At 38.5% G+C, this 17,377-nt stretch overlaps 1 protein-coding gene and 1 long non-coding RNA gene across 2 annotated transcripts in view; one reads left to right on the forward strand and one right to left on the reverse strand.

The window, feature by feature from the left end:
• The window catches only part of LOC126759204 (uncharacterized), a 276,318-nt gene that overhangs the window by 158,595 nt on the left and 100,346 nt on the right, over nt 1-17,377 (reverse strand). The window lies entirely within an intron of this gene.
• Nucleotides 1-17,377, forward strand: part of LOC126759173 (la-related protein Larp4B-like) — a 182,379-nt gene that overhangs the window by 38,841 nt on the left and 126,161 nt on the right. Inside the window, 1 exon segment of the mRNA XM_050473851.1 lies at nt 13,000-13,078. Coding sequence (XP_050329808.1) covers nt 13,000-13,078 — 79 coding nt within the window.

Genomic DNA, 17,377 nt, shown 5'->3' on the forward strand with positions numbered 1-17,377 from the left:
GTTAAATCTAGTAGTTAAACGAAGGAATAAGTAAATTAAATGTTTTTGACAAAAAAGTGATTTCTCAAATAAAAAAGTCGAAAATTTCGGGTTTAAATTATTTGTAAAAAAATATTTATCGCTGAGAAAAAATCTTCGATTAATTACTTAATGTATTTTAAACGTAGGCTTGTGTAAAAATTTTGGACAAATCGTATTATCCGTTTTCGGGTAATGTTGGTCACCAACTTTGAAAACACCATTTTAAGAAAAACGCTTTTAAAGTTTGGTCTTGTACGTTGAAGCACTCTGAAATTCCTTTTCAAATTTACGTGTAACTTCGAAAATATTAACCGGTACGATATGCAATTTTTGAATTTGAAAATTCTAACTGTATATGACCTCTTAACTCGATTTACTCCTGCAAAAATATTCTCAAGAAACAAGCACTAAGGTTGCTATCACGGCGAACTATCCGTTAAATATTAACACAATCCTACTCAAACTCAAAAGTACAGTCTGGATATAATTTCATTGTTATTTAGGTAGCGAAAGGAAGCCTTAAGTGATCGGGTTTGCTATACTAAAACTACAAACAAACAGTAACAACGTCGGATGTTTCATAGCCTTGACAGACGGCAGCGTTAATCCTGATTAACTGCGCACTTAATCAGATCCAAATTTGTAGGTGACAGACAGCAGCTATGCGAGTTTGAAACTCTCATAAACAGCTCATTGTCCTTTTTATAATATTTTCAATGAAAATTGGTAGAAGATAAACATTACGGTTGTTAGCCGACCAATTTTTACCAAACCATTTTTTATTACAAAAACATATCAACACATTATTTTTAAAACTGCATCATAACATAGAAGTTTTATTGATATTATATTGAGAATTTGATAAACAGCTGTCAGGGTTGCTTGTATTTCATTCACAATAGATGAAAATTGGCCATTTTTAACAATGTTGCCAACGAAAATCTCACAAACTCCCTAAAATTTTGAGAGTTATTTTTGGATTCAGCAACGGAGTTAGTAGCTGTGGTAACTCCTGAATTAATCCCGAAAAATGCAATTAATCTGGTTTAACGCTGCCGTCTGTCAATGCTATTACATACTAGAGATCATCTACAGAGGGTTATTCATTGTTAACTCTCTTCACTGGAATGTAGTTGTGGATATCAAGCGAATATCAAATGTAATCATAAAGCTAAGTTGTCTTGGATCTGAATTTTTTTCACCTCGATTTTTCTTAAGCAGTTGCAATCGCCGACCACTATAGGCTGCCATACTAACTGATCGATAAAAATTATGCTCTTGTATGAATTTTTATTCATTTGAAAAACGTTATCTTATTGTCCAAGGTAACGCTACAATATCTGAATAAATTTTCCATATCGTGCAGAGATCAAAATCAAGTTTTTGTGTAAAAATATATTTATAAGTGTAGGGTCGAACTTTTTTGGTCTTGCAGGTATGCCAAATTTTTTTCTCAAAAAAATTTAAAAATTCCATTAGACTAATTTTGGAAGGGTTTCACCGCGTATCTTTAAAGGCAATCATTAGTATGCAAGGCATAAATCTTCGGTTGTGTATCTACAATTAATTTCCACCGCGAATGTTCATTTTGAGGCGACTTTTTACACTTGAGTGATGCCAAAAAACGAAAAAAAAAAAATACTAAAAAGGCAAGAAAAAAAATTCGAATACAAAGAAAATGCAGTGTGGGCACCGCAAATAAGCCGCATATTTTTTTCTACTTCTCCAAATTTCCATTTTCTTCTGCAACAATCAAAGTGTCTGCGTGACTTTTGTTGCGCTGCACGCACGAGTGTGAGTGCGACTATTGAAATAATGCAACAGTATTGTTCGCAGCCGGGTCTTTCATACCACGCCGCACGCGGCAACAACGCAAGCTCAGCTCGCAGCTGTCATTGTCTGCTTGCAACAACTTAAATAAGCACCGTTAGTTGCTGCGCGCAGCTGATTATATTCCTACACAATTACCGTAGTGCGTCCGGGATGAGGTGGCATGCTCACCCTCTTTGCATACCGCACACAATTGTGGCTTGCAAATCCTTTCTGCTGCACGCCTGGAATGCTGCTAAACATTTTTAGTTGCCCTTGTACGCTGAAGCTTGTGCATTTTTCTGCTTCTTCCCGGTCTTAACGCTCAACGCCTGCCTTTTGTTGCTGGTTTTTTGTTAAATTGCAACGATTTGTTAACCTGACATTGGCATTGAAAGCTGCGGCTGCGGCTGTGGCTGCCTCCAGCTCCACTAAATTCCTTTACCCAAAATTAGAGTTGAACTTTCGGTTGGAGTTGCGTTTTGACTTTTCGTTATTTGCCCCCAGCACTCCCCTTCTGCTTTCTAGCTTTTACTTTTCTAATGCGGCGCTTTCATTGCTGCACATTTTTGTTGTTGGCTTTTGTGGGCATTGTTTTTTTTTTTGCCTGTGCTTGTGCGCTTTCGCCGCAAGTGGGCCGTAATGCATATAAATGCGTTTAATTCGCTGACATTAAACTGACAGCGGTGAAAGGATGAAGTATTTAGCGATTCTATTTAAGTTTGTCTGTGGAAATAATCAATGCTTTCGTGGAAAAATGAGCGAAACATTTCTTTCAATAGCAAAAGAGAAAATCTGTGTTCAAAATCAGCTACTTAAAAGACAGGCTTTGTTCTTGGCGAAACGAAATTAAAGGAAACATTAATATTTCCACACGATTTCACAAAACTCTGCAGGCTAGACTTCTCCTATCTACAAAAATTAATTCTTCATATTTTAACTCATTTCATAATAAATCAGTTCCATTTCTCATATTTATATAATGTGAATTTGAAAAAGCGTAGCAAATGGGTCTGGTAGTGCACGAGGCCAAGACGAAATATCTCCTGCCATCAAACAAACAGTTGTCGCAATCGCGACTTGCTCCCACGTCACTGTTGACATTCATAACTTCGAAGTTGTAAATAATTTCGTCTATCTTGGCAGCAGCGTCAACACCAACAACAATATCAGCCTTGAAATCCAAAGCTGAATCATCTTGTTAACAGTTGCTTTTTCGGACTCAGTGGCCAATTAAAAAGTAAAGTCCTCTCTCGACGAACAAAGACCAAACTCTATAAGTCACTCATCGTCCTGCTATATGGTGCAGGGACATGGACGATGACAGCATCTGATGAGTCGACGTTACGAGTTTTCGAGAGAAAAATTCTGCGAAAGATTTATGGTTCTTTGCCCTTTGGCCACGGCCAATATCTCATTCGATGGAACGATGAGCTGTATGAGAAATACGACGACATTGACATACTTAGTTCAGCGAATTAAGCGACAGCTGCTGCGCTGGTTAGTTCATATCGTCCAGATGAAAGAAAGCAATTCAGTTTTGAAGGTTTTCAACGCAGTATCCGTTGGGAGAGGAAGAAGAAGACCTGCACTCCGTTAGAAAGACCAGGTGAAGAAGGACTTGGAATCTCCAATTGGCGCCAAACAGGAAAGGAAGAACGCATAAGCAGTGGCTTCGCCAATAAAGAAGTACATGAATTTTTTAATAAATGTATACTGATTTCATAAAAAGAAAAATTTAACTTCGGCTGCAGCAAAATAAACTTTAGGTGCATTTTTATAGCATAACAAAATGCAAAAAGATGCTTAACTTGATATTTATTGTTTAGTTTATATGACAGTTACCATATATGCTTTAGCAATCCGATTTAAAAAATTCGAGAATTGTAGAGTTGCCTTGGATAATATTCTATGCCAAATTTCGGTGAGACATTTCTTCAAATAAAAAAGCTTTGCATAAAAGGACATCATTTTGATTGCTCAGTTTGTATCACAGTGGTCTGATATGGGCGGTTGCGACAAAGCTCCTTAGAGAGAAAAGAACCTGAGAAAAATTTCAGATTGTTATCTCAAAACCTCCAGGTCACTGTTTAGGTGCTAATGGCCGCAAAAAGTAACTCGTTTGCACTGCAATATTGTTAACGTCAAGCTGTAAGACAATATGAACTAAATGATTTGCGTACTTCAGGTAAATTCTTACGGACGTTGCTAAATTGACTCAGGTCATCATGCTGACCACTTCTATCTACATTTTATAGAATGTTTGACGTTTCCTTCTGTGCGGTGCAAACTTCTTGGCAAGCTAAGTCTGCTCAGAATATAATTTTTTTTTTTGCCCTAATCGTCAAAATATTTTTTTTATTTCAGCGATAAATATTCGTAAGACCACGGTATTATCTTAACAGAACCTTTTGAAGATACAACTTTTTCAAAATTCGATTTTAATATTCGCATTTCTAGTTGCCTTCTGAGCTTTTCCAGATCTTATTAAACTAGGCTTCAAATTACTACAATGCTGTAGTCTAGTAAGCTTCAGATATTGAAGATTTCCGATCGGATAAGCATGTCGATTTTTTCGGATATATAGAGCTTTAGAGAGAACTTGTTCCTTTTCAGGATAATGAAACTAATACTTTCAGTTCTGGTTTCCTTCAGAGTTTTTCGAAAATATTTGGGTAATAATTTCAGTACTTTTTTCCATCAGTGTTCCTCGGTTTTTTATTCTTAACAGAGCTTTTGGAAGACGAGGAATTTTTTTCCAAGTTCCGAATACTCTCAGTTGCATCTTTTGAGTTTTTCCAGACATTATTTAACCGGGATATGCGTTCCGTCAGTTTTGATGCAATTGTGGTAAATATCGATAAAATAATGAGAATCGTGGAGTCCGACCGTCATGCAAGCGTTATTTCAATTCTCCAGCAGCTATGCCTTTGTATAAAAAATAGTTTGGAATCATTTTAAGAAGGTTGTGTATAAATGAAGCTCGAGAGCTGCCACAAGAGTTAAAGCGAAAAAACCTCATTACCGAATATTTGTCTGTTAATCCCTGCTGGACCGCAACAAAATCGATCTTTTATAGTTTTAAAACATTTGGTTTCTGGTGATCGAAAGGGTGTTACTTATGACAACAACAAACGTAAACCATCAAGGTCAAATCGCGGTGAGCCGGCGCAAACGTTGACCAAGCAATGATTGATGGTCAGAGAGGTTTTTCTATGTGTTCGTTGAGATTGACAGGGTATATTCGAAAGTGCATTGTCAACAGTTAGACCGTCTGAACGACGTCCATAAGTGGCCAGTAGGAGAGATATGGTGTTCCATCCGAACAACGGCAGGCTGCACACATTGATAATGGACGCCAGAAACGCTGGGAGCTTGGTTGGTTGGATTTTATGCAATTCAATAAAACCTTTCACGGTGCAGAGCAAGTCCGTGACTTAGTTTAATATATAGTACATGGGTAGCTTTATCCTTTGTTAATTTTTAGGGTAAGCTACTACTTAATAGTTTGTAGAAGACAAATATTTGCACGCTCAGATGATATTTGCTCAGATTTTGAAAGCGACGTTTTGGAGAAAGCCGCTTATTGTATAGTGATGTGATAAGCTGAAAGCCGTTATCAGCCATTGTTGTCATAACAGTCGCCTTAACTACTTTGTTAAGGCACTTAGCGAGAAGTTCGAGATCCATGACTGATGTCTTGGTATGATATTTTATATTTGCCAAAATACTTTGCATTCTAAACCGCGAGTTTTTGAAAGGTTTTATATTTCGAAGAGTTTTGAAAATAAATTTTTGTATCAATTGCTTACTGTTCCCATCCCAATAGTGCAGCATTGGACTCTAATCATGGGGACAGTTTGGATTAGTCTTGAAAAATTGTGTATTGTTTTGTTTTTCGAAAGTTATTTGTTTGTTCCTTTAGCTCCAACTCCGATTTATTTTACACTTCTGGATGTTATCCTAAAGGTTCCTATGTGCATTTGAAAGGCTTTTTGATTTTATCGGAAACATTTTTATCTCAGAGATATGCTTAAATAATTATATTCTTTACTGAAATTCGTAAACTTTATTTTAGAATTATAAAGGTTTGACCATAGATTCTTGTTGGAAAAAATGTCCTAGTTGTAAGCCTAACAACATTCAAACCTCGATGTTTAGAAGTGTGATTTTCGGTACATGTCACTCATGTCTCAAAACACTGTAAAACTGTGTGCTTAAGGCTTGTATCTAACGGGTGATCCAAGTATAGGTACATTTTTCAAAAACCTTTTTTTTTGACAGATCACGCGTAAGCCGTGCAAGCTGTCATGTTAGATTTGTTCGGTATTATTTTGAGTTTCATCATGGAAAGGATGACACATGAACAACGTTTCCAAATCGTTCAACTTTATTACGAAAATGCACGTTCTGTAAAGTATGTGTTTCGTGCGGCTCGCTCAAGTTATGATCAACATAATCGGTCTATTGAGCATACTTTTCGCAACACCATCACCCATTTTGAAATTGAAGCTCGTGAGCTCGGTGACATCTGGTTTCAACATGACGGCGCCGCTTCCCGACATCGCTCAATCAATGGATTTATTGAGAGAATACTTCGGTGAGCACGTTTTGGGCTGGTCGATTAGCCACCAAGATCGGTGATATCACACCGTTAGGCTCTTCTTGTCGGGATTTGTAAAGTCTAAGGTCTATGTGAACAATCCCGCTTCGATTCAGGTTTTGGTGCAAAACATCACGCGTGTTATTCGCCATCTGAGACGTAGCCGCGACTAACATTTTAAAGAGTACTATCGATTGATAATGAACATTCCCCATTCAACTTGAAGTTTCTATGTTTTTTCTTTAAAAAGCAGGGAACCTCGAAATGGATCACACTTTGTAATGAAAATCACTGTCAAAAATGCGTCTTTTTTTAAAATGATAACAACTTTTCAACCTTTCTCGAAAATTTAAGATGTTCTTGCAATAAACGCGACCATTAAAATTAAATATCAATGTGATTTATAGCAGTAATATTAATGTATAAATATACACACACACACACACTACCCGTATCGCATTTTATTTTGAAGATTTCTCGCACCATTCGAAGTCTAACCTCACATATTGGACCAAACTTTGCGCTATGGTGACAAGCGCCTTGTTTCGACAAAGTTTAACCTCCCGCCAACCCACCGAATAAGCGTCGCACAGCAGTTTGTTTAATTAACTTTTGTTTGAACTTGTCGCATAAATCTCTTTCCAAAGCGTTTTGACCTGCGTTGAAAGCATTGAGTACGCTGGAAGACAAGTTGAAAGTAATGAAGGGCGACGAAAATCGACAAACATTTGCCATTTGAAGTCAAAACATGACAACAGCAAGCCAAACAAACACATACGGACATATTTATAGTGACAGAAACAGTTGTAGCAAATAATAGCGAATGTATTTAAGGGATGTGGCACGACGTGTGGGCGGAGGGTTGGGAGGGTGGTAGGAGTAAAAGTTCCTGCCAAATAACTAGCAACGTAAAGAATTTTAACGAGTGCTGCGGTCAAATACAAACATTACCCATATAAAATACTATGCGCGGAGTGTTGAGTGCAGTAGCCCAAGGTTGAGAGAGAAGTGGCGTTGAGTCTGACAACCAAAGCGCTCAGTGGCGAGCAGTGTAGCGCACATTTGGTCAGCTGGCAGTAGTGGCTCACTCATGTCTAAATTGTTAGGCATTTGGCATTTCGTATCAAGCTGCCGCCCACACTTTCTTATGTGCTGCTGCCACCCACAGCGCGCCACCTTCGGCGCTCCACTCATCTTTGCGTAATCGCCAAACCGCAAAAACTCATTATGTGCACATTTTTCCAACATCCCGTCTTCACACAACAAACAAAACAGCGAAAAGGTCCAGTGGCAGTAAATATTTGCAGGACATGACTGAAGGTTGTCGCACAAGCGGCAGACAGCGTTGGTGGGAGCTAGTTCTGAGGTGTGGGCGCAGGTTTGTTGGGTTGCGTAGCGGTGATGGCAACAGGAAACCGGAAATAATGTACGAATTGTGCTAAACTATATTTTTATATGATTCTTGACATGCTTATGTCATGAAGTGGGGGCGTGAAGCAAGTGTGCTAATGCACATGAAATTAGTGAAGGTTCGCAATCAGTAAGTAAGCAATTTTGTCGCAATTTAACATAAGAGGGTAGGGATTTAGGATGTGGATATACACCGGTGCTTTATATGAGAGTTAGTGGTTTAATAAAATACTAAATAATGGAGGTTTACTTTTATCGTTCCGTCAGTGCGTCGAACTAATAATCCTTTTCGCCAGATTGGTCAAGTAGGTCTTCTCAAAGTGAACAGTTTAATTTTAATTTGCACAAAGCTTACGGTACTTGAATCGTTCTACACTGCTTTTGAGCTTTCAAAACTGACAGAAGATTAGCTGAAGTGCGAATACACAACTTCAAATATCCGTCTGATTTATTTAAATGCCTGAAATGTGTTATTACTACTTTAGAGGCTTCAAAAGTACCCCTAATACTTTAGGAAAGTGTGGTCAAGCTTCTTTAAATAATTTGAATTAAACTGTTTAACCGCTTAAGCTTACCTTGATTGGCTTCGTGTTGCTTTTGTGGTACCAAAATACCTTAAATACTCAGCGGGAGCGCAGTCAAATATCTTGAATTACCTTCTTAAGCGTTTATAAGACCACAGTTTTGTTCAAATATCCACAATCCTAACAAAGAAAATGAATAATTACAGTTTAGCTTCTTCCAAAGACTTAATTAAGAATGGCTTACTAGGATTCCTAAACGTACTATATACTATCTCAGCAACTAAAATTCTCATTTTTTTATTGAACACTGAGATTTCATTACGACATTCGATTTGCAAATACATATGTTCTGGATATAAGTTTAGAGGCATGTGGAAAATGTATTTCAGCGAGTATAGATTAGCGGGATGTTCGAGTCTCAATCGTTGAGGCAGTATAGCAGGATATTATACGAGTATTCGACGCAAAAATGTTACAATATAAGTATCAGTTGAGTACATAACTGCATCGAACATCCTTAACTTTCTTCATTTGTGGCGTCAATTTGTGCAGAAAAGCTTGCCGAAACCAAAATCCGAATATTGGAAAAAAGATTATTGAAAAAAGACCTGGAAAAGCTGAACTTGCATACATTTTTTGACGAAGTTCTTGTAATTAGTTTAGAAAACTGAGCTTCCACAAGTCTCAGAGAAAACTTTTGGAGTCAGTTTATAGTTTGGTTATGCTTGGGTTGAGAGAAAAATGAGATTATCAAACTAAACTCAATTATCATGTTGATACCCATAACCGCTACCCATATCTCATAACTAGCTACCTAACTGAAACATTATGCAAAGAGAACTTGTGAATACCTAGCTTTCATTCACTTACGTAACGCTTTGCGATTAACCCACATTAATTCATTTACGACCTGAAAAAACTTGAGAACGCTGAGTTTTAATAGATTTTAGTGACAATTGTTGGGACGATCTTTCTGCCAGTGGGGAATCATTCTCTCGTGATCATTTAGCTTTGGTAGTCTTGAAAATAGTTTACATTGGGGACTAATTCCTATTACGGCGGTAGATTTCCAAGCACGAGCACCTAGGCTTCATATTACAATAGCAAACTATCGGATCAACTTCTCTCTAAAACACGAGTTTATATGCTTGATGATGAGCAGATTTTAAATAGGGTTGAAACTTTCTCTAGCCACTCAATATTCGTATATATTACCTGATATGTTGTAATACCTTTTCCTTAGTTATTGGATCCAATGTGATACCAACATCTTTGAGTTTACATAGAAATTTTTGCTTGAAACCGAAAGCTTTAGCATATGCTGTAAATACTTTATGTCATGTGTTATGGCCATCCATAATACATAATTGAACTGCAATGTATCGTATAGAGACCAAACCGTTCGAGTTTAGTCTACACCAAAGGAGAAGAAATTTTCTGGAAGGCTGCTGGAAGGGTTGGATTTCTTATGAAATGAAGATTCATACAATTTCTAGTAATAGTGTGGCATTATATAATTTCTGTTTCATGTTTTATATTTCTACCAGCTGAAAATACTATGAATTTGCCGGCAAACAGGCAGAAACCCTCAATATGAATCAAAACAACTGCAGCTCTTTAAATAAAATGTCTGCATACAAATCCTTACTACAAGTATGTGCATTTCCTAGTATATTCTTAGCTAAAGAGGACCGTAGGCTATTTTCTATTTGATTGACGCTGATTGTCTCGATGTGATTTTTTTATTAAAAAAGTATTTTCTTTTATTATATTAATTCACGAGGTTAGGTTTAGTAGTTGTTCCGCTCTGAAATGCCTATGAAGTAGGCTGTAGACACAAATTCAAGTTTATTTGAATGTGTCTGCCGACATTCCTCAGCATCTTGTAGTTTTATTATCTTCAATGCTTCTTTTACAAACTTCGTTTGCACACTTAAGGGTTGCCAGCTTATTAAAATTTGTTTAGTTTGTATTTAATTTTTAGTTATGAGCTAGATTTTTTGTGGTTTAAAACTGCTTATTCTAGCAAAAATAATAACCTATCAATATATATGATAATCTTAAGTGGATATAACGTTTTCTTAGAGCTAATACAATCTCAAGTATTTCTACTCGTAAGAGTCAGTAAAGATGTTGAGAGCTGCAGTTTGAAAAAAAACTGAACATTCCACATCTTCTCCTATCTATACATCAGTCCAAAAGCATACATACTCTTATATCTTTACTTGAAACGGTCATCAAGAGTAGCATGTAATACACATTCTCCAAAACGAACTTTAGCGAGGAGAGAGTGCGTAATCCAAGAAAGTGCTTGAACGTAAATCAATATCCAATGGAGCTGATTACTTTCTCTGTCCAAAATCTGTTCCTCAAACGTTTGTTTATGACAATCCTGTGTTGGATATTTTATGGAATCAGATCTTGAGTTTCAGTGGGTTTAGTTAATAGTGCATTTATCGAAATTTTGATTTTGAGATCTTGTTATTAAGTCAAAAGTAATGTCAAAAACGACACATGAGACAACTTTAATTTATGACGGGATTTCATTCCTTCTTTGCAAACTATATAATTGCTTTATCATGTTTCTAAAGACCAGTTCCGTCATATAAGCGGTTAGATTAGATTAATGAATGAGGAATGCACCGCGACTTTGGGTCTATTGTGCTCTCTCCTAAATCACAAGGACTCACCTAGCCCCAGCACATTGTTAAAGTCCAATATTCTACTGGATGCTGAGGCGATGCGATCCCTATTCGGAAACATGGCTCCAAGGGCCTTAATCCTGCATCTACAGACTGCTGTGCAGTCGATTAGCAGGTATCCAAGCGATAAATAAAAATCAATAGATAAATGAAAATCAATCCCATTTTGAGTTGCAGCTGCTTAGCGAAGTAATGAGTCATCAGTGGATGCACTGTTCTTTGAATTCTCTAAAGTCTTTCTGTTTATAAAACTTAATAGAAGGTGATACCTATTTCTTAACAAAAGTTCGAGCGTATTTTGGGATTTACCTTTCAAGAAGCTGAAGATTTTAGATATTTTCATAAGATTTTGCCGATCAGAAAACATTCTGCTCGGTTGAAAAAACCCTTTTATATACCGATCGCTTTTTTAGGTATTCGAATCTTGACGGTCTGTTATTGTTGTAGGGAGGGAGTTGTTAGATGAGTGGGATTCACTAGACATGCAAATAGATGACGAGTCTGACACATATTACATTGTTGTAGGGATACGATTCTGGATAGTAGAAATTTAATTACGGTAGAACAAATGGATCACTCTTGGTTCTCGGGGCAACTCGAGGTCTTCATCTGCTATGGCGGGTGGTTTGATCCCGTCATTCTCTGGGAGGGAGCCGATGAAGGTGCTGATGGCTCTACTGTGAATGGCGATCAATGCGTGTCTAAAGTTTATTGCGTCCGTGGTCGATCAGGAAGCGGCTCCGCTTCAAGCAGACGATTGGAGAGATGGTTTCTGCGAAAACATTCCAGAAGAAAGTGCCTGGAAGGGATGTATTGTGTTTCTTGACCGCAAGTGTTCGCAGAAGATGTCAAGAGGCATCCTTTAACTGTATAGAAAGCTGTATTTTAACACGTCTCAAACTTCTTCGTTGGCATTTCCCTACATCTAAGCTAGCATATCGGTGCAGCGTAGTTAATGACCGGTCGGCAGATTTTGTTGGTTGTTTCGGCTGTGTAATTAAGCTATAATCGCAGTCATATGAGGCTTGAGAGTGCTGGGATGTCAAGGGTAATGCCTAAAATCTTAGGGTTGTCCACAGTCGGAATTTAACCGCCTTTGATTGCACTCGTTCATTTAAAAAATATGCTCGCTTTGGATTTATAGCCTGATGTAAATATCGTATAATTATCTGCGTAAAAGGTGTTGGAAATTCTCTCTGCTGGTTCAGAGACTTTCGAAATATAAACGTTAAACTATAGCGGAGAGAGGACACCACCCTGCGAAACCCACTGTTTAATTCTTTTCAACTGAGAGTTTAGTTCTCGAAGCAATACGGATGATTGCCGATCGCTCAGATAATTCATGGCCCATTTCTTCAGCCCTGGAGAGATTGTCTGCTCGCTAGTTGAGCTCGTAACACACTTGGGGAAGCTGTTGTGCGCATTGTAATGCTCATAAATTTGCTTGCAAAAAATGTATATTATTATTACCGAACTATGTAACTGCTGGCAACCTTGTTTTCTTGCTTCCTGCGACTTTGATTATGATTATTGCCTATTTCTTATTACGATTATTGTTTCCATTTCATTCGGCATATAATTTTATGAAAAATCTCATAGAGAATGGTTATTCGCAATCGTCTTCGCACATTTACTTGTTATTTATAGTCGAAGGACATGGAAAATGTGGGTTTGGGGTGGCAATAAGATTAGAGACAATGAGTGTGTGGTAAGTTAAAGAAGAATGCTGACCGAATCTTAAGCAAATAAAGCAAGAAATGTGTCTAAATATGTATGTATTTCTGTCTGCAAGTCTTTTATGAGATCCTGTGAGCGCATGAGGTTCTAGAAAAAACTTTTTTGTCCTTTTTTTATAAACATTGCATTTTCTTTTGTTCATTTTCTAATTGCGCTTTTGTAGTAATTTCTCTCTCTTCAATTTTTCTTGCAGGCGCGACAAGGCCGCAGCAAATGGCGAACCTTTCACCGAGCCGCCACCGCGTCTACGCGGCCAAAGCGCTTACTTAGCGGTAAGTACGGGATTTTTTCATTATTTTCTCAGCTAAACAGTTACTTCAAAATTATTTGCACTTTTTTACACACATTTTAGCAGCACAATTTCCAGCAGCCGTTTACCGTTGTACGCTTGCTGGCATTTTAATTTTGATTTTAGCTCAAAGCTACTGTTATATAAGTGTGCTAGAATGTAAGTATGTGTGAGCATTTGCTTGTAGTGTCACGGCCACATGCCGTTAAATGCTTTTAAGCTTTTAAATGCGCTGCGTCCACATGCCACATTTGCCATGCAACTTGTCCACTACGCCAACTCACACGCCTGCCACTTTATGGCTTTGTCACTTTGCCACTTTCGCACATTTCGCGCTCATTTCCACTTTCTTGAAACTTCATCGTTTCATTGTCATCTTCACTGTTCCGCCGCGCCTTGCCACACCTTAACAGCCTGTTGTTCCTGCAATTTCCACTTAGTTGCGCACAATGCTGTTGCATGCCACTTCGTGCCACTGAAGTAATTTCCTGGCAGCCGGTTTTCTTACTCCATTATTTGCCTGTTACTTATTTAAAGTTTATGGCGTTGGCTCGGGCCACCAGCTGCCAGCCAGCCAGCCAACCGACCGCCGCGTTGAAAGCATCCTTTTGTGGCATCATTGCGCTTTATTGTTGTCGTCCATAATAATATTCGCAACTTTTGAGTGTGTCGTGTCGTCTGTCTGTGTGATGAGTTAAGTGTCTCATCATTATGTTGTGCTGGCTTTAAGAAATTTAATTCATTATTTATAACGTGGAATATTTGATGGTGTCCATAATCGCATAACTTGGGACTTACATAATTGCTGTATATAACATATTATATTTTTGTTACTCTCTGCGGATACATGGAAGTATTTAAGGCTCGTCCTAAATAGAAAGCTTTAATGGAAGCCTAATATCGAGGAGAGAGCAAACAAGGAATTGATTGTCTTGTACTGTCTCAGGTGGGGTCTCTCAGCGAAAGTTGTCCTCTAACTCTACCAACAAACCTTTTATGTTCTATGGGTAATTTGTGTGGTGGACAACACTAAAACAGATAACATTTGCATATAGTGACCATATATCGTCAGAAGGTGTATGGCCGCGAAAGTTGCTATCAGACTCGGAGAATCTGGATTTTTTAATGAACACATGTCTGAACCTACGAAAATCCTCACACGCTTTGACTTTATACTGAATCTTTTGGATCATGGAGTCGGCGAACAAAACATTTGAAGCCGTTGAAGGATAGGGGCAGTGACGAATAGTTCAAAGCTTGGGGAAGTCCTTGAACTCATTAACCGGGCATTCAGGTCTGTTTAAGGAATGCCCAACCTTTATCCATCGGGTTAATTTTTCATAACACTAGTATGCGTGACAGGCCACAGCGGTATTGCAGGCATCTGCAAAACTGATGAGCTGGCCAGGAAGTGTACGGTAGCCTCATTGTCAGTAGAATGCGAACGAATCAGTGCTGCTTATCTTCATGTGTTCTACAACTGAATTCTGATTTACGCGGGAACTTGGCCAGCGTTCACCAGCCAGGCAGGCTACCAACAGTTCATGCGCCGTCCAATGATCCTTTCGGCCCACGATTGAGCGGAAGTGATCCAGTGTACTCTTTACTCTCAGTAAGGCTAGCCGCTCCTTAGTTATAGGGGCCATTGTCCTATCAGTGTTCAAGCTCAATATGCTTAGTTGCAAAGCTCCACTAGCATAACGATGTCGGAATTGCGGACGCCTGCGGCCGGAGGTTTTACTAGTATTTTCTTTATGGGCATATAACATAGCATTATCAATGTTAATGGTTCAGTTCTGTATCTCACTTTAACTACCTAAAAAGGGAAACTGCACTTTAATCATTTCTTATTCGACTCCCTGGCTTCACAATTTTTTTAAGAAGTAACGGTTCCATAAGCTACTTAATTACGTGGGAGCTTGTGAAGAGGATGACCAGACAAACAAAGTGTTAAAACAGTAAAATATATTTACGAATCCAACACTTGTTGTCGACTGAAAAAACCGCCTTCTGTAGAGTCTGTGTGAAAATATTATTTCAAGAAGCATCGAAAATTACAACTAGTTCTGAAAAAATTTAACGCTCATTTTGCATTTATTGCTCTAATATTACTCTCTTAGAGTCTGCTTAGAGAGAGCAAGCGCTACCGCTTCCACGGCGGTCGGTATTCACTCAGCAGTACCTATTATAGGCTTGGCTTTTCTAGTCCAGGAGAACATTTCTTCACATCGAAAATTCTCTCGAAATGTATTAAGGATATTACTTACATACAATACAAATGAAAGGTGAAGCTCGGTCAAGCTTGTTGCTAACACTGCATACTGTACTTATATAAGTATGTGAAACTCAAGTTCTATCTAAACTTGCTCCCCATTTTAATGGCACTCTTTCATAAATGAGCAATTCAAATAATGCAGATCCATTATATTTAAGCAGCATCATTTTCGAAAAGAAGCCTTGCACTAAAAACATAATTACTTCCTTTGCGAAAACGCTAAAAAATAAGTGCCAAAATGAGCTCACATTAGTCCTCAACAAAAGCAAAAAGGATATTGCGCTAATGTGCCAGGATATGGAAACAATTGAGGCAAAGAGAGAGAATTTAGGTTGAGCAAGATAAGTAGCTTTAAATGTCTTCTTTTGAATAGGTAAATAGACACACTTTTGCGAACTGGCGCGCTTAGAGAATGCCAATGAGTTGGTGGGAAATTTTGAGCTTTCTGATGCGCCGTATGCCGTCATTGCGGGGATATTTGTAATAAAGGAGTGTAAGAAGATTGCGATTATCTCACTATGAGCTTACTAGTGTAGAACTACTCGTGGCGGTCATTTAAAATATGTTGTGCTAACAGCCACCTCCACAACTCGCTGCCATCTTGCCACTAATGGAATTTTAGTATTGCCAGGCGCCCTTTGACTCCTCGCGCTTTTATTTGATGAGCTAACGCCGCTGAAAGGGCAAGTGATTTGCGGAAGGCACGCACTAACGGTAATATTATACTGATTATCATACTTATTGTTTGTGTTATTAGCGCACAGTGAGGCGAGCTTGATGAGCAAGTGCAGCAGAGTAGAGAGATGAGCGAGTTGTGGAATAAAAGAGAGGTGTTTGTGAACAGAAAAATATATTATTTCGCGAAATTTTAAAGGAGTATAAAGCTTTGTTTACAAGTACTATAAAAGTTTGACAGTTAGTTTTGTTTATGACGTGGCATGTGGCGATCTCTTAATAGCCTTGAAAGGCACAATTTTAGCATTGAATGACTGAAAGTCGGTCTGAAATCAAGCTCTGGTGCTTTTTTTGGAGATATAATTTGAAAAGAACCATTATAGAGAAAAAAGAAAAGCGACGTTGCTCTTTGCTGTAGTAGCTATGATTTAGCATCTCCTGATATTATGCTTTCACTGCCTTTCAGCAAGCTGGAGAAGTGTTCTTTCTATAATTTCAATATGCTCTGGGCATCAGTCACTAGTTTACAGCTGGGAGTTATACAAGTGTACGTGCGGAATTTGAAACCTTTTGTTAGTCGCTGCATGTTTTCGTAGAAATTTCGAGTATTACCCCAGTCGGCCAGCTTGTCAAGCTCTTCTTACTCTCGCATTTCGGCCTATCTATCATCCCGCACGTGTTGTGGCGGATTGCAACGTAGCGAGGAAGGCAGGGTAACTTGATGAATTTTCCTATGCTAGAACTACAGATAACCATATTTCGGGCCCCGGCGAAGTCCATCAACCACAACACATTTAAAGAGTCTAAAATTTACGACCGTTGTGCCAAAGAAACCTTCTTTGCCCACCTTAGGGTTAAGGTCGACAAGCATGATTTTGATGTCGTGGCAGGGCAGTTTTCATAGGTGCGCTCAAAGCGCTCATAGAAGACATCTTTGAGCACATCGTCCTTCTCTTCCGTCGGGGAAATTGTGCAAATCAGTAATATGTTGAAGAGCTTTGCTTTGATGCGGATTGTGGCTAGACGTTCATCAAATTGGGTTGAATGCCTGTACTCGGCGACGGAGTTTCTCTTCCACCTCCATTCCTACACCGATTTTCTGCTGCTTTATATGGCCAATGTAGTATATGCCACAATAAGCTACTCGTCTCAGTCCTTGTCCCATCATTTTCTTACATCATTTTTCAACGCACTTCTTGGACGGCGGTAATGTCACTTTTACTCTTACGAGGACATTAACCAAATGGGTAGCGGATACCTTCCCATTTAAGGGACCGGACATTCTAGGTGAATGCCCTTCAATCGTAATCCTTAATATGTTTGCAGTGGTTG

Source organism: Bactrocera neohumeralis, chromosome 5 (genome assembly GCF_024586455.1).
Source record: "Bactrocera neohumeralis isolate Rockhampton chromosome 5, APGP_CSIRO_Bneo_wtdbg2-racon-allhic-juicebox.fasta_v2, whole genome shotgun sequence".
Taxonomy (NCBI): Eukaryota; Metazoa; Arthropoda; class Insecta; order Diptera; family Tephritidae; genus Bactrocera; species Bactrocera neohumeralis.